The 17,779-nt window shown below is 44.1% G+C and overlaps 1 protein-coding gene across 3 annotated transcripts in view; it reads left to right on the top strand.

Annotated features, from left to right (window-relative positions):
- RNF182 (ring finger protein 182) overlaps positions 1 to 12,963 on the top strand; it is a 63,217-nt gene extending 50,254 nt beyond the window's left edge. For 2 of the 3 annotated variants that reach the window (XM_058732947.1, XM_058732948.1), the window contains one exon: positions 9,748 to 12,963. In XM_058732947.1, coding sequence (XP_058588930.1) covers positions 9,960 to 10,703 — 744 coding nt within the window. In that variant the 5' untranslated portion in view covers positions 9,748 to 9,959 and the 3' untranslated portion in view covers positions 10,704 to 12,963. The remainder of the gene's footprint in view (positions 1 to 9,747) is intronic. The other variant, XM_058732949.1, reaches the window with a different exon arrangement.
- Positions 12,964 to 17,779: the final 4,816 nt, after the last annotated feature.

The following is a 17,779-nucleotide window of genomic DNA, read 5'->3' as shown; positions in this document are numbered from 1 at the left end:
GTCTACTAGTAAATTTAAAATTGAAATAGAAGAATTATATCATGAAAAGCTGGGGGAGAAGCCCCAAGATAGCCTAAGATCCAAACAGGAAAGACCATGAACAGTCTAAGTTTTTGAAAGTATACATGAATATTTTTGAAATATAAAAATATGATATAAAGAATTCTTTTTTTAAATTTTTTTGATGTTTACTTATTTTTGAGAGAGACAGAGCGTGATTGGGGGAGGGGCAGAGAGAGAGAGGGAGACACAGAATCGGAAGCAGGCTCCAGGCTCTGAGCGGTCGGCACAGAGCCCGATGTGGGGCTCGAACCCACCAACTGGGACATCATGACCTGAGCTGAGGTCGGATGCTTAACCGACTGAGCCACTGAGGCACCCCTGAAGAATTCTGATCTAGTGGTTTTTTGATATAACTGATATGTGTTAATACAGCTTCTGAAATAGAAACCAGGACTTGAGAGGTAGCAAGACAGCCAAGGAAAAAGTAAGAGGATTCTGATATTTGTGGGTGGCAAGTTTATGTATTCTTGGGGTAAGACAGTTTGCTATAGAAGGAATAACACAAAAGAATATTCGGGAAGGAGAATCCTTTTTAAAAAATGAATTTCAAAAATCTTTATGAACTTAGAGATGTATATCAGTTTGACATGTGTCTTTACATAACAGTCACTGAACATGATGAGGACTCCCAGGCCCCCCGGCCCCCCCCCCCCATATTAAACTTTTATCACAAATTCCCATGTTTTTGATCTGGATACACATTTGAAAAATAAACCTAGGAATTATAGTTGGTGAGGATTCTGGGAAGATGGCAAGGTAAAGTGGTTCACTATCCTGCCATTCTCCATTCTTCTCTGCCTCTCCTGACCCAGACCAACCCCTGCAGCCAACAGAACCCGCAGTGCAGGGAAGTCCTGAGTTCTGTGGAAGTTGAGGGTGAGAGGGAGCGGGTGGGGGCTTACTTCCTGGGCTGGATGGGGCTGGCAATAAAGATGGGCATCTGATAAGTCCTGGGGGAGGATCAGAATGCATCGGATACTATATAGAGCCTTATCTACAAAGGTTGAGGGAGTCTTGGGAGGAAAATTGAAAACCTCCCTCGCCCCACTGTGCGCGTGACTGTGTGGGTACGTGTCCCACAAAAGACCAAGGAGAAGACGAACCCTTGGGCTGAGTCCTCCCTGTTTCGGAGGCTGGGAGAGAGAGAGGAGACTCTAGAACATAAAGCCCTCCCCCTTGGTGACTCGGCAGGGCCCTGGTGCCTGCCTGCTGTCGCACTGCTCCAGGAGTCGCTCTACAGGAACAGAGGCCACTGTGCTCCCACTGCTGGTGCAAGTGCAGCCACATGGGTCCTCCAACAATCCGACCTGAACCCCAGCGATACAACAAAGAGAAATAACGGCACCACAGCCAGCGAGAAGACAGTCCGTGAGAACAGATAGAACACACGGTTAATGCGATGGATAGAGCAGCGGCTGGAGACGGATGACAACCTGACAAAACGTAGTTAAGAGCGTATAAGGAGATTTAAATGCGGCACGAAAAGGCTTCCTAGAGATGAAATGCGTGAATTTCCAATCAAACATTTCAGCAAATGAATTAAAGGAGGCGGCGATTATTCCTGAGGCTTGAATTAGCACCCTGGCCAGGCAGGCAGAAGAACCCGAGAGCACAGAACAGAAATATAAAGGACGGAAATCACAAGAGAAAATAGAGCCAGGAAATGCAATGTGTGAGTAACAGGAAAGGCAGAAGGAGGCAAAGGAACGGATGGAGGAAAGGCCATAATGACATAAATATAAGAAACGATTTTTCTGAGCTTTAATATCAAGACTGGAGTCTATAAATTAAAAAAAAATTGTAATGTTTATTTTTGAGAGACAGCGTGATGGGGGGGGGGAGAGAGAGAGGGAGACACAGAATCTGAAGCTGGCTCCAGGCTCTGAGCTGTCAGCACAGAGCCCAATGCGAGGTTTGAACTCACAAACTGCGAGACCATGACCTGCCTGAGCCAAAGTGGGACGCTTAACCGACTGAGTCACCCAGGTGCCCCTGGAGTCTATAAATTCAAATGGCTCATCAAGTTCCAGGCAAGATTTATGAAAAAACACATCTCTGTATATATTGGGAAAGTGCTTGAACTCTTGAGAATGAAAAGCAAAATCTTAGAAGCTTCCAGACAGAGAAAACAAGTGAACTACCATGAAGAAGTATCAGACTAGCCCCAGATTTCTCATGTATGACAGAGAGTGCTAGAGACAGTGGAGTAACTTCCAGAGACAAAAAGCCAGCAGCCTAAAAGCCACATACATACCCAAGCTGCCATTTCCCTGTCAGAGTAAAAGAAAATTTGCTGCTCTGTAGGAACGCAGAGATGCCATCACCCGTTTTCTGACAAAAATACTCCAGAAACAGTATCAAACAAAAAGTATCCACATGAGAAGTTCAACAGAAACACCTCAAGGTGAGGAGAGATACTAGCAGAGGAAATTTTTCTACATTAATCAGTTAACTCAAGTGGGAAGGAAAGAATAAATTGGAAGATAGCAGTCTTGACATTCAGTGAAAATGAACTAAAATTTCCCCATTAAATGTTTGATACTGTTAGACTGAGTTAATAAGCAAAATGCAGTAATCTGGTGTTTATAAAAAAAACACTTGAGACAAAGTGAGAGAAGGTGAAAAATAAAAGGATGGACGAAGATCCCATGCAAATACGGACAGTCAGAAACTAGCAATATGAGGTTTAGACAGGTAGTATTTAAGGGAAAGGCGTAAATAAGATAAGCAAAGACATTACATAATAATTTTTAAAAGGCACAGTTGATGAGGGAGGTAAATAAACCTGTATGTATAGAATAACATAGCCACTAAATCTGTAAAGCAAAATTATTACAAATGCAAATATAGTGATGGTGAGAAATTGCATAAACATCTCTTGCTTGTCTCAACCTGTGTTAACCTTGTATAGAACCCTAAGATGGAGAAATTGAACAAATAAAAAAGTTGGATTTGATGGGCATGGGACACCTCGCATCCCTTAACACAGAATATTCGTTTCTGAATCAGATGCAAAACTTGATCATATACTTGACCACAAAGAAGACCTTAGCAAATTCAAAGGCAAGGGATTTTTATAGATCTTGTTCTCTGATCATAACACACTAATATTAGAAATAAATAATGGAAGGTAGTAAAAAGACCCTTTACTGTTTGGAAATTTAAAAACATTCTTTAAAACCTTAGCATCAAAGGAGAAAACAAAAGTCAATTTAGAAGATACCTAGATATCTGTCAAAGGAGCACAATTTATTCCAAAAGGCTTGGGATAGAGCGAAAGCTGTAGCTAGTGGGAATTTTATAGCCTTTAGATGTTTTCATTACTTGAGAATAAAGACAAATTGTACCCTTATTATAAAGTGACAAAAAAGAATGACAAAACAAACTAACAAGTTAGAAAGAGGGAATAATAAAGATGAAAGCTGAAGCTCATAAAACAAAAAATAACGTAAAGGACAAATGCATTTTATAGTTCTTTGAAACAGCAAAATAGATACAAAGATTCATGTGTTTGATTAGGAAATAAACAGTAAAAAATGTACAAGACCAGAAATGAGAGCAAAGACGTAATCAGAGAGGCAGGAACGAATCAAAGAAGATAGCAAAGAGAACGGTATTCAACGCTATGGCAACGAACTTGAAAAACTAGAAGAGATAGGTTATTTCCTTGCCAAATATAAATGTCCAAATTTGGAAGAAAATAAAATTAGGACTGTATCTTATACCGTATATAAAACTGAAAACAAGTTAAAAATAAAGCGAGACAAACTTTGTAGGAAAATAGCCACATGTATAATATTAGGAGCAGCATTAAGATCGGAGACCTAGAAGCTACAAGAGAGAGGATGAACATGTGACTGTCCGAAGAGTCAAATATTTTGCATTTCAAAACATATGAGGCAAAGCCAATACATAGTAAAATTTGAGGAAGCGTTTGCAATACAGAGGACAGAGTTTCATGTGTCTCATGACAAGGAATGTTTACAAATGGACAAGAAAGGCCCAACAATCCAATAGAAAAATAAGCAAAAAATGAGAAGGTGTAGTTCAGAGAGGAGCAGACACAGAAAGCCAACAGGTGAGAAGGCACTCAGACCCAAATCATGATCTGTCACCCCTCAGACGGGCAAGCATTTGAAGTCCGATAGCATCTATTGCTGGTGGGGGACAAAGTACATTTATTAACACTGGTTGACGTATGTGTTACACTCCTGTTGGAGAGCAGGCTGGCCACATCTGTTAGGGGTAACATCTGTTTGACTCAGGAACTCCACTCCTTTTCTTTCAAAGAAAAAAAACACCTGGACGTAAGGATGCGTATCACGAGGTTGTGTTCTGCCGAAATGTATGTGTTGGGGTAGAATGGAGATGGATGAACGTCTACCAGGAGAGAGGTGGTTGGCTGTATTACGGTGTATCCAAATGATGCATGAAATACGCACGCATGAAAAAAGGAAGTTTTCATCAGTTGAATTGAGAGCTTTTCATGAACCGTTATTGAATGGGAAAAGCAAGATGCGGACAAGTGGGTATTAAATAGTCAAGACAATGGAAAACACGGTGCTTGTGTGTGCCATTATAATGATATGTACTGGATAAATACATGTACATGGAACTATATACGGAAGAAACATACCAGCTAGTTAATATGTGTGACCGGGGGGGGGGGGGCGGGCGGGGAAGAAGGTCACATTGACGCTGATGTGGATGGAGGGAGTGAAGAGGAGAAATGAGCCAGATACACAAGAACACACACACTCATGCGTGCGGACACGCGCACACACGCGACTAATAATGATATTTATGACGACCTTTGCGTGTTTAGTAAATTTAAATTTGTATGTATATGTGCATGTGTGCTCGCTCACACAAGTGAAATTTTAAAAGTACATGTATCCAGTTTTATAAATCATTTATAATTTCTGCCCTAGCAAGGAGGAACCTAGATCTAAAAACATAATACATTCTCAAATCAAATACAGCATGGTAATTGTGTCCAGGGCTCTTGGAGTTGTAAGTAGCAGAAATCCAATCAAAACACCAGCAGAACCAAAGAAGGGAATTAATTGGCTCACAGGAGCCTCCACTCAGGTCCGGTTCACCTGTCGTCAGGTGTCTGCCTTTTGCCTCTGTCTGTATCTCCACCTTCTGCTGTCTTGTATGTCTCCTTTTGGTTTTGGCTTTGGCTTTTTCTCCCTTTTTCTCCCTCTGGAGGGCAGGACAGTTCCTTGAAACATCTTTTTCTGGTCTGTGCGCCCTCCCTCGGCCTTCCGGGTCACAAAGCCACACCTCTGGAGAGAAGGGAGGCGGCGCGGGCAGTGGACGGTAGAAACACAAGTCACATGGTTTGAGTGCGCGGGGAGCACGTCCCCGCAGAAGCGGTGGCAGTGGCAGAAGGGGGTGCAGGTCTGTGTAAAGGAGAAAACCAGAAGATCCCAGGTAGACGGAAACCACAGATGTCTGCTGGAGGCTTTGCCTCAAATAGAAGCAAAATTTGCATCTTTAAGATCAAAAGAATTGAGCAGTGGAGGAAGTGGGTTTGAGTCACACAATAAGTACCGTACATTTAGGGCAGTGCAATTAAACGTTGGTCTGATAGCACCAAGATTCACAGTAGGTAATTATTTACGTGGATGGTCTTACCCCAGATGACTTATAAAAGGATTAAAGACTATTAAGTGGTTGATAAGGAATATCACCTTCATATATTTAAATATGTATTTTTCCAGGAAAAATAAAGAAAACCTTTTCCCAGCTTTATTGAAATGCAGTTGACATACACCATGGTGTAAATTTAAGGTGTAACCGTGATGTGATACGTGCACATATTGCAAAATGTTTACCACGATAACATTGGTGTAACACATCTGTCATCTTGCATAATTATATGTATTTATTTTTGAGGCAGTTTTAGCATGCCAGACTCTCTCCCCTGTGCCTGCTGAGACAGACTTTCAGCAGTAGTTCTCCTCAAGGAACGCGCCAGACCGGCGTGTCTTAAAGATTCCGTTCATTTCAATATTGACTTAACAGTAGTGCCTGGATGTTTAGGTGATAAATAAGTGACATTTCAATTTTGTGGAAGAAAAAAAAAAGAAAAGAAATGGAATTACAGATCATAGAGGGAAAGATAAGTTGGTCTGAAATACCTACTGACAGAAAAATCCAGGCTATTAAAAATACCAAAATATGTAGGTATTTCCTTTCCCTTCCCTCCCCTACCTTCCCCTTCCTACCCCTCCCTGCCCCCTCTCCCCTTCTTACTTCTTACTTTTTACCGTGAAAGATAACACCAGTACAGAAACAACGTATTGCCCGATGGCATGTCACCAACTGAGCACTCCTGAGAACCCAGAGGATCATCAGCCTATCAGCCGGTGCCCTCCGACCCCGCTTCTCCACCCCTTCAAAGGCATCCGAGATCCTGACTTGGACGTTAATCAATTCCTGGCTTTCTGTCTTAGCTTTACCATCTAAACTTGCATCTGCACAGCTTAGTTTTGCCTGTGTGTGTGTGTGTGTGTGTGTGTGTGTGTGTGTGTCTGTGTGTTTTGAGCTTTCTAAAAATGGAACCCTGCGGTATGTGCTCTTTTGGGTCTGACTTCCTTCACTCCGCATCGTGACTGTTGCCCACAGCTCTTGTCAGGGGTGAACGCATAGCTTTTGGAGAACCAAATAACTCTGACTCGTGGCAGCCCAATGAAGTTACAGATTTTCGGTTATTAGTCGAGTCCTTTGAGAGACCCTCGAGTCACAAGGAGACAGATGAAGTATTTACTCTTAAGAACTCCAGCAGGTGGTACCCTGCCTTCCCGAGAGGAACGATCGCCATGCTGCTTTATGGCATCCCAGGAAGAAACCCTTGTCCTGGCCGCATTTCCAGGGATGCAACTCAAGGCTGTCAGCCAGCCCTGCCCGGGGGGGGCCTCTCTCAGAGGCAGGACTTAAAGTATTTCTGCTGGTGAGAGCGGGTTTGCTACAGTTGGCCTTAGGACTGAAGTAGATGTCCCTTTGATTGGATATTCAAACATCTGGTATTTTCTTTGCATGTTACGAGAAGCCCCCGATGTGAAGTTTTATAAAGAGGAACATTATCACATAACACCGTGTCACCACCTTCGAAGGTCCGATAGAGTGGTTTTCTGTGACAAAAGGAAAGCTTTGTTTCAAAGCGTGAGAGAGTATTAATGGGACGAGCTGCTCATCAAATGCTGAATTTTCACATCCATGTAAGCTTCTTGCTGATGTTACTAGATACACAGTCTAGCTTTCTCTGATTTTGCTAACTTATCCTCACTGAATATTTCACTTGCTCTTTTCCAGATGTCTCGGCATATATGTTTACATTTTGTCTTTTACTTTTTCACACACCTTCACACACATCGGTCCTTTCGATGGTGATGGAGGCAGTCGCTGCTGCGAATTCTACCCCTATTACTAGTTTTAGCCCGCCTGGGTTTTGGAAGGCATTAAGGCTGAGTGGGAGGACTGCTGCACAGAGAACAGAACATACTCCTTTGGGATGGGCCTTTGGTCTGTGCGTGGCCACAGGGGACGCCTGACAAGGGGGAACTGTCCAGGAAGCGGAACTGCCCGGTGCCGGGCCCCATTCTGTGAAGGTGGCGAGGACTGGGTGTAGTGACAGGGATAGAACATCTTCGTGGCCCTTGGCTCCCCTCCTGGAGATAGATGTCCATCCCACAGGAGACCAAGAAGCCAGCTTTGTAGAATTGTGGGCAAGATACAGTCCCATTTCGTGATCACATGGGCATATGCTTCAGGACCAGGAATGAAGAAAACATTGAGGGCACATGGAAAGAAAGGGCACAGAAGAGAGGATGTGTGTGTCTGTATATCCTTTTTTTGTGCGTAAGAGTAGATACACAGAAATTGGCTTATGATGGCAGTTTTGAAATACATGCATTCGTATACAATAAACTCTATTTAAAAAAAAACCCGGGGCACCTGGGTGGCTCAGTGGGTTAAGCCCCCAACTTCGGCTCAGGTCATGCTTTCATGGTTCGTGAGTTCAAGCCCCACATTGGGCTCTGTGCCGACAGCTCGGAGCCTGGATCCTGCTTCGGATTCTGGGTCTCTGTCTCTCTCTGCCCCTCCCCCACTTGTGCGCTCGCTCGCTCTCTCTCTCTCTCTCTCTTTCCCTCAAAGATAAATAAATGTAAAAACTAAAAACTAAAAAAAAAAACCAAAAAAACAAAAAAAACCCTACCTCCGTGTTTTGGGTCATACTAGAGATTCTGTTTATGGAGTGACTTCCTTTTCCCAACATTATGTCTCGTAACTGCCATCCATTAGGCCTTTTTGTATTATATGATATCAATTAACAAATTAGCTGAAGCCATAAAAAGGAAGATAATATATATTCACAAGCCAGCTGTTCATAATTCCAAATATTTCAAGTCGAGGCACCCGCTGCCTCTTCTCTGTTAAGCGGGATGACCCACAGCGAAGTTAATCCTCGAAGAGTTGTGCTGGGCTTTCTAGAGCTGCTCCGGCAGCCTTCCGCCACTGGGCTTGGAAGTGTGCTCAGAAATTCAACTACATTTCGATATTTTCCCCAGCAAAACATAAGATCAATCTCTTACCAAAACAGTCATACACATCAAAGCCAAATACTGGTGATGTGGAGACGGCCCAGACTTCAGCCCCCTTTGTGACTGCTAATAATCGAGGACTGACTGAGCGCACGAAATCAAGCCTCAGCCTTCTGTCCAAAGCCAGTAACAGCACCCGAGGGCCGACGTTAGGCACTGTTGACTCTATTATGCTTTCTGTTCACTGCAGAGACAGAGTTTACATGAAATAAACTGGGCAAGTAGGGGAACTTTGAGGACTTCGTCCCCATAGCCATGCATGCACGATTCTTCTCGCTTAGAGATGCAACTGTGCGTGTATTGTTTACTTCTCTTTTAAATGTTTGCTTATTTTTCTAGCAATAGAGCAGGAGTGTGACTGGGGGAGGGGCAGAGAGAGAGGGAGAGAGAGAATCCCAAGCAGGCTCCGTGCTGTCAGCGCAGAGCCCGACGTGGGTCTCAAACTCAAGAACCGTGAGATCATGACCTGGGCTGAAATCAAGAGTCAGATGCGTACCCACTGAGCCACCCAGCTGCCCTGTGTTTACTTCTCTTTTTTGAGAGTTAGACTTGGCCTGGTTGTAATGCTTGTGTCACGTGTCATCTGCCCCATTCTTCCCGGAGTGAATTTATCCTTAAGGCTTTCCTTCTTTTGTGTGTATTCCTAAGCACTGCTGAGGGTATTTAGAAGACTGGCATTTACACTATTGATGATCTGAATCAATCAGTCTGTACTGAATGGAATTTGATTGCAAATGTATCTGTTTCTGATACATGTCCCGTTCTGTTTTCAAAGGGCCCAGAAATGTTACGAGTTTCAGAGAGAGAATCTCTGTATGTAGTCAAAATCACGATGCTCTAGAATGTACTTAGACCAGTAGGAATCTGGATTCCTTCTTTCCTACCGTATCTGTGGACTGAGAAAGCTAAGCATGGAGACAACACTTTCCTGTCCTGGCGCAGAAATGTGAGGAGGTGAAGGGGCTCTAACCTTTAAATCTATGGCTTCTCAGCCACTGGAGCGCAGAAAATTCCAGAAAGCCCTTTTCAGTGAACTCTTCACTATATTAGAATCTCTTTTTTTCCTTTGCAGACCCTGCATGTGGCCTTTTTAAATATGTGTTTGAGACAGAGTGAATGTAGAAGCTCAAAATGCCTGGACGATTTCTGATTTCTGTCCCTCCTTTTCCTGCCCTTTGGCCCCACTGCCTGATTCGGATGATGTGATATTCAGAGGGACACCTTAATCGAAGTCATCCTTCAGAGAGACACTTCTGGCCAAAGACCGTGTCCACACCATTCAGGATGGCCAGTCAGCCGCCGGAAGATGGGGCAGACTCTCAGGTCTCCGACGAGCTCGAGTGTAAGATCTGTTACAATCGGTACAACCTGAAGCAGAGGAAACCCAAAGTGCTGGAGTGCTGTCACAGGGTCTGTGCCAAATGCCTCTACAAGATCATAGACTTCGGGGACTCCCCGCAAGGCGTCATCGTCTGCCCTTTCTGCAGGTTTGAGACCTGCCTGCCGGATGATGAAGTCAGCAGCCTGCCGGATGACAACAACATCCTGGTAAACTTGACTTGCGGAGGCAAAGGCAAGAAGTGCCTGCCAGAAAACCCTACCGAGCTGCTGCTGACCCCCAAGAGGCTGGCGTCTCTCGTCAGCCCTTCTCACACTTCCTCCAACTGCCTGGTCATAACCATCATGGAGGTGCAGAGAGAGAGCTCCCCGTCTCTGAGCTCCACTCCTGTGGTCGAGTTCTACCGGCCTGCAAGTTTCGACTCTGTCACCACCGTGTCCCACAACTGGACCGTGTGGAACTGTACATCCCTGCTGTTTCAGACATCCATCCGGGTGCTGGTTTGGCTGCTGGGTTTGCTGTACTTCAGCTCCTTACCCCTAGGGATCTACTTACTCGTGTCTAAGAAGGTCACCCTCGGGGTCGTCTTTGTCAGCCTCGTCCCTTCGAGCCTTGTCATCCTCATGGTGTACGGTTTCTGCCAGTGCGTTTGTCACGAGTTTCTAGACTGCGTGGCCCCTTCTTCTTAACCGATGCGCAAACTAGGAAATTTGACACCCGTTGCCACCTTTGAAGTTAGGTCACTCATCATTTGTTTATTTTGTATTTCTCTGCGAGGAGCGTCCGTGACCTTAACGAAGCCGTTGGCCAAATGTTTGTGGTCTCTTTTTCCACCGAAACCTGGACTCCGTCGGTTTTCCTGTATGCTGGACATAAAGACGTTCATTTCTACTTAGGGGTTGGCAAAGACGCAGAAATGTAGGAGCTAAGCCTTCCTAGAGCTCTTCCGGGGAGTCTTCCCCCAGAAATGGCCAGGATCTCCCCCAGCCCTGCTAGATAGGCCCCAGGGGCGAGGGGTCAGGCTGTAGTAAGGTCTTTGCAGATGGCTAGGGATGAACGATTTCTCTCGTAATCCTCGAGAATCTGTGGTGGAGGGTAGACACGAGAGGAAAGCTGTTCTGAGACACGGCTGCTTAAAAAGTGTGATTCCCCCTGCGCCCCCCCCCCCCCCCCGCCTCCCCTCCCACACCTGGTTGTTGACGTTCCCTGGAATCTTCAGGTGTTTTCTCTCGAAGTTGAGGCCACTGTCTGTGGTCTGCTGCCCCAGCGAGGGGCTTGTTCCCTGCGCACAAGCCCCTTTGCCAAGAGCGAATTGGCCTCGTGCCCTTGTGCGGTTTCAATTAAATACCTGTTTTGCCACATCACTGAAGAGAAATTAAACCCACCGTGAACTTTGCATCACAGCACCCTTCATGACAGAACATGGCCCCTTGTCTTTGAGATACACCCTTCCCTCCGTATTTATTTTCCTCTCGCCTCAGTCTTCTCTGAAATTCTCACAGCCCGGTTATTGTTCGTGGAAACCTTCCGTGGAGTCTCTCCCTAAAACGTTTTCGTTGAGTTTTGTCTTGTCAGCCACCTTGTTCAACGAGCCCCACCCCTTACCCAGAATGAGGTTCCCCTGGAATGAGTTGTTAGACACTCATGAGGCTTTTTTCCCCCCCCACTGTATTTCAAATTCCACTGTGAACTTCTGGAACTTACTCCTATAACGGTTTGGGGTGAATGAATTGTGGCCGTGGAAGCCCAGAAACAATTGTGGAGATGTTCTAGCTCACGGTCTGAGGTGCCGCGGACCGACGTATTTTGCTGTGCTGTACTGAATTGTAACCCAAACACAGTGGTTTAGGCCTGTGTGCAAAACTGTGTTGCAGGAGGCCGGGCAAAGAGATGGGCCAGAAGCAGAGCCGGCGGGCTGCTCGAGAGGACCCTCCCAGGAAACACAAAGGAAATGGCAGAGAACAACTTGACATATCGCTGGTCCCGTTGGCAGTCCGTTTTAGAACGGGTTCAAGTTCTTACGTAATTGATTTCAAATAAAAGCGTAAGCCGTGTGACTCGTGTTAATGATTCTGTGACGGAGGGGTAGTCGAATATATATATTTATGAGAAGAAATTGTCTAGCAGGTTTTAGGTTTGAGGGAATAGAATGTCCACAGAAACTAGGCCAAAAAAAAAAAAAAAAAAGCGGTTTTCAGTTCCTAAAACCTGTTACTGATGATTAACATTAAAATATTTATTTCTCTTAGAAAAGGGCGTTAACTAAGACTACTTGAACTTGTTGGCGATGAAACATTCGTTGCGTGGCACCGTTACAGTGGGTCAGTCCAATCTCCGAATTTTCGGGAAGAGTTGACACTTATTTTTAGAATAGTCGTAGTTTGATTTTAATCGTATAACTATTGACTCTGAGAATATGTCCACCCAAGGGGTGTATGACGGGAAAGCATACGTGGGGTGTGGCCCAATGAATCGGAGCCCCAAGTTACAGCTCAATACATTTATAATTTCATAAAATCTAGTTTAGATAGCATTGTGAATGCAGTTTCCAAAAACCCATTTGTACTTAGAGTAAATCTAATGTTTAGGAGGTGTTTTGTGGTTCGGATTTATATATTTATAAGTTTTTTTTTTTAATGTTCATTTTGTCTGAAATGTAACCTCAAATAAATTGGTGAGTAATATGAGATTTTTAGAAAGCTCTGGTTGTGGGTACTGTGCATTTTGCTTATTTGTGTAATGTCTGCAGTGCTAAATTCGTGTTTCTTTGAATATTGTGATAGTCTCCTTTTTAAAAAGTTGCTGGTAACTTCATTTGGTTCTAAAGAGTTTTAAATGGAAGACAGCAAAAAACTCTTCATGCTGTTGAATGAAAACACGACAATGCTTCAATATTTTATCCACTGTGATAATATTTTGTTTGTCCATTAAATTGTTATTGTTTCCACACCAGAAGTGTGATTTCTTTGACTCATGGTTGAGATTCAGTTATTACTTTGGACTTCTGTTAACGTCAGATCATTGCAAATTCCTGATATTTCGGAAACACGGACGAAGATGAAACAAAACCATTATCTTTACCTTGATAAATAACATTTTTGGTTTTAATTTGCTTGACTCGTTTTCCGGAATGTGCCTTGCCGCTCAGCAGAACAGTGTCCGTTTTAGTCGGGGAATCACTAGCCTTCTGTGCTCTGGGCAAATTTTTTCAACGTTTTTTATTTATTTTTGGGACAGAGAGAGACAAAGCATGAACGGGGCAGGGGCAGAGAGAGAGGGAGACACAGAATGGGAAACAGGCTCCAGGCTCCGAGCCATCAGCCCAGAGCCTGACGCAGGGCTCGAACTCATGGACCGCGAGATCGTGACCTGGCTGAAGTCGGACGCTTAACCGACTGCGCCACCCAGGCGCCCCTGGGCAAATTTTTTAAATTACCCGATCTTTAAATGTGACCGTTGTTAGGCAAAGTAGAAATCACTTGGGAATATGTCATGATTCCCTGTTTACGATAATTAGTGAGTTGGCACCACCTGTTCACCAAGAGTGACGGTTTCCTTCTGAAATTTTGGCACAGATGAGCAAGGAATCTGGTTAAGGAAAGGCATTGCCTGCGCTAGTCATGACTTAGATGAGTCATGCTTAACGCTGAGAGACCCGCAAGTGACGAGCGTTTGCCTGGTTTTGAACGGACACCCTGACTTTGAAGAAGTGTTCTGCTATGTCATCCAGGTAGACGCAGATGCCGAAGGAATCCTGTATTGATAGATAAACTAACACTGAAGCATCAATGCTATGTCTTTGAGTCCCGGAGCACAGAAGATGGGGGGAAAGAGTTAACTTGAGTGTAATGGGGGCAAACTATAATCCTCCCCGTTTCTGCATTTTTTTTTGAGGCTTGTTCTTTTTCCCCATTCTTTTTGGCAAAAAAAACAAAACAAAACACTTGCGTTAATTCTTTTTTTTTTTTTTTTAGCATTTGTTTACTTTTATTTTTATTTTTTTTAATAAGAAATTTATTGTCAAATTGATTTCCATACAGCACCCAGTGCTCATCCCAACAGGTGCCCTCCTCAATGCCCATCACCCACCCACTCCTCCCTCCCACCCCCCATCAACCCTCATTTTATTTTCAGTTTTTATGAGTCTCTTATGGTTTGGCTCTCTCCCTCTCTAACCCCCTTTTTTTTCTTCCCCTCCCCCATGGTCTTCTGTTAAGTTTCTCAGGATCCACATAAGAGTGGAAACATATGGTATCTTTCTCTGTATGACTTATTTCACTTAGCATAACACTCTCCAGTTCCATCCACGTTGCTACAAAAGGCCAGATTTCATTCTTTCTCATTGCCAAGTAGCATTAATTCTTTTTTATTAATTTTTATTTATTTATGAGAGAGAGAGAGAGGGTGTGAGCAAGGGAGGAGCAGAGAGAGGGAGACACAGAATCCGAAGCAGGCTCAGGCTCTGAGCCGTCAGCACAGAGCCTGACGCGGGGCTCGAACTCCCAGACCGCGAGATCATGGCCTGAGCCGAGGTCGGACGCTTAACTGACTGAGCCACCCAGGTGCCCCAAATATTTGCCTTAATTCTTTTGCAACACCCGCAGAAACACCACAGACTATTCCAGAGCTTTCCTCAAAACCAGTGGGAGGCGTGGTTACAGGTAAGATCTCTGAGAGATGTTCACCATTTGCTGGGGAAGCTTGAGTGCAGTGTATTTTCCCCATCTCTGCCCATCTGTTAGATGTTACTTCTCATGGCCTCAGACGCTTTATGAATTTTTGCTCTTCTGTGAGGACCTCGAGGCTTCATGTTGGGTCTTCCCTGACAGGTTTATTTTTGTGTAAAAGAGTTTTTTGGTTTTTTTTTTTTTTTAAAGAAGAATGTGCACGGCTGGATGTTGGAATTTGTGTAAATTCCAAGTGAGTCCTGGAGGCTATACAGATTCGACTCAGTTGCTTATATCATGTAAATTCGTGGTATAATTCAAATCTCAACTAAGTATACTCAGTATATAGATGTTTACGGTTTTTAGGGGCACCTGGGTGGCTCTTCTGGTTAAGCGTTGGGCTTCGGCTCAGGTCGTGATCTCACAGTTGGTGGGTTTCAGCCCTGCGTCAGGCTTCCAGCTAGCTGATAGCACAGAGCCCGCTTGGGATTCATTCATTCTCTCTCTCTCTCTCTTTCTCTCTCTCCCTGCCCCTCCTTCACTCATTCTCTCTCTCTCTCAAATTAAATAAACTTTACCCCCCCCCCCCCAAAAAAAACACGGATATTTATGGGTTTTGACATGAAGATGCTTTAAATTTAGGAATATAAAAAAAATTATGCCCTGTGCATTGTGTATACTAACTAGGGATATGTGGTAATGTATTTTTAAAAGTGGCTGAAGCTTGATTTGATGAAAACATTCCATTACCTGGGACAATTACCCTACAACCATTTTTAATTAGCCAGGAGTTTATTAGATTTGCACCCTATTAACATTTTCCCTTTACGCTGAGATGGTGGGAATTTTATAAGGGAAAAGAACGTGCTCTGACTTAGTAGGTCAGTTTGGATCTTAGGTTTCCCATGAAGTTCAGTGCTTTAGTTAAGTTTTTTTCAGCAGTTCAGATCCATTTACCACAGATCAGCGGTCTGGCCCGAAGACACACATTTGAGAGTCTCTGGCATTTCGATGGCAACTGAAGCTAAGAAAGTAGAGACAAGGAGAGCGGGAGAGAGCAGAGGGTCAAGGTTGAGCTCTCTGAAGTTCTAACTGAATGATCAGTCGCGGAATTGCTAAGTGCAAAGAAATTGCATTAGTGCAGCCAGAGCCTGAGGAAAGAGGTACAGACACTGGGGGATGTGCGGTCACAGGAGCCAAGAGAAAGGAGGTGGAATTAGGATGATTAGATGAACACACGTGAAAGCAGATGAAGATGATTTATTTTGATTAAAAATTTTTTTTAACGTTTGTTTATTTTTGAGAGAGAGAGAGAGAGAGAGAGAGAGCGCATGAAGGAGGGGCAAGGGGCAGAGAGCGAGGGAGACACAGAATCCGAAGCAGGCTCCAGGCTCCGAGCTGTCAGCACAGAGCCAGACGAGGGGCTTGAACTCACAAACTCTGAGATCATGACCTGAGCTGAAGTCAGATGCTTAACCGACTGAGCCACCCAGGTGCCCCAATGGAGATGACTTTATTAACAAAAGGCTTGTCAAGTTTTTCTCCTGATGAAAAAGTTCAGAGAATTGCCTAATTGTCACTGGTACGCTTACCAGTTAGAGTCCACACTTGACCTTTTGCTGTATTTGTTTTTTCTCTCTCCCCTAAAAATAAGAGACTTCCTCTAATTTGACTAAAATATCACCATTCTGAGACAATTAAAAATACTTCTCTAATCATTTATGCAGTCTCATCAAATCTTTCTATTCCCAAAGTATCTTTTATAGCTCAAAGCACAAAACACAAGCCGGGAGCTAATCAAGATTCACGCATTGCGTTTGGTTACTACGTATTTTATTCTCTTTTATGCCGGAACGGTCGACCCACTCTGTTTTCCCGTGACGTTGACTGCTTGAAGAAAGAAGGCCTGTTATTTTGCACACTATCCCACCTTCGGGATGTCTGCTTCCTCGTGGTGGTGAGGAAATCGTCAGAAATCCTCCTGTCGCTTGTATTTCGGGTAAACTGAGAGTTAGGTATAGAATTTTGATTGCATTCACATTTGGCGCAAGAAGTCGTCTTAGGGGATGCGGTGTTCTTGTTATTGCATCACACCGGGAGGCATGATTGCAAGTTGGCTCCCCCATTTGAAGTGCTGTCTGATCCCTCAGTTAAGGTGGTGACATCTAGGTCTTTCCATTTCCCCTGTGCAGTTAGCGGGTCATCTGTCGGGGGATGCTCGGGCACCAGGAAATTTCATCTTCCTTGAGAACTTGTTCCAGATGATCTTAGTATCCAATGATGAACCTGGCTTGAATCGGTTATTTTATTTCCCCAAGATTTGGAATGTGTTATTCTCTGAGAACGGATTTCCCACGCCTCGTGCCTGTCTAAAGCTTCAGGGAACCTTGAGGTTCAAATGTATCATCGCAGTCGTTCAATTATTGAAGGAATAGACTGGAAAGGATAACACACGTTTGTCTCCTGATGTACCTTCTGTAATCTCAGAGAAGAAGGAAACTCAAATCTGTGAAGTAACATTTGTTCCAGCTTGTAAATAATGTGCCTGACTCGCCTCAAACCTTCAAAATACCACCTGGATATTTAACTACCCATCCGGAACACATTATTACCCTCTGGCTTAGCTTAACCAACTCCCTGGTTATCCTTCAACCATGTTCGGGCTACTTGTCATTTCCCTTAAGACTGCACCTTCCTTTGCCTCAGTCTTCGTCAGATCTTCTTGAACATTCCACTTCAGACAGCTCTATTTTCTTGTTTTCCTAGTAACTAGTGCACTCCTCGGTTTATCTTCCGAACCTCTTGTTTATTGTCTGACCGTTTTCTCCCTTCTTTTGAGGAGAATTCTCTCATTTCATCATTTTGGCTGTTTTCTGTCTTTTACGTGTTTTAGTAGCTTGTTATGTGCCCTGCACCTGCGAGTACGACTCTATGAAAAAGGGGTCAGACACTGTCCAGGGCCTGGCCCTTCAGGAAGCGTTTTTGAAGTGTGTTGAGTGCATTCTGTTGTTGCATCTCAGGTTGCTTTATCTCCCTACTCGTAGTGGTGGTTTGGACCTTCCAAAGGTGTGCTTTGATTTGTTCGTTGAAGCCACCCT

This window comes from Neofelis nebulosa, chromosome 6 (genome assembly GCF_028018385.1).
Source record: "Neofelis nebulosa isolate mNeoNeb1 chromosome 6, mNeoNeb1.pri, whole genome shotgun sequence".
NCBI classification, from domain to species: domain Eukaryota; kingdom Metazoa; phylum Chordata; class Mammalia; order Carnivora; family Felidae; genus Neofelis; species Neofelis nebulosa.
This window is presented reverse-complemented; position numbering and strand designations above follow the sequence as displayed.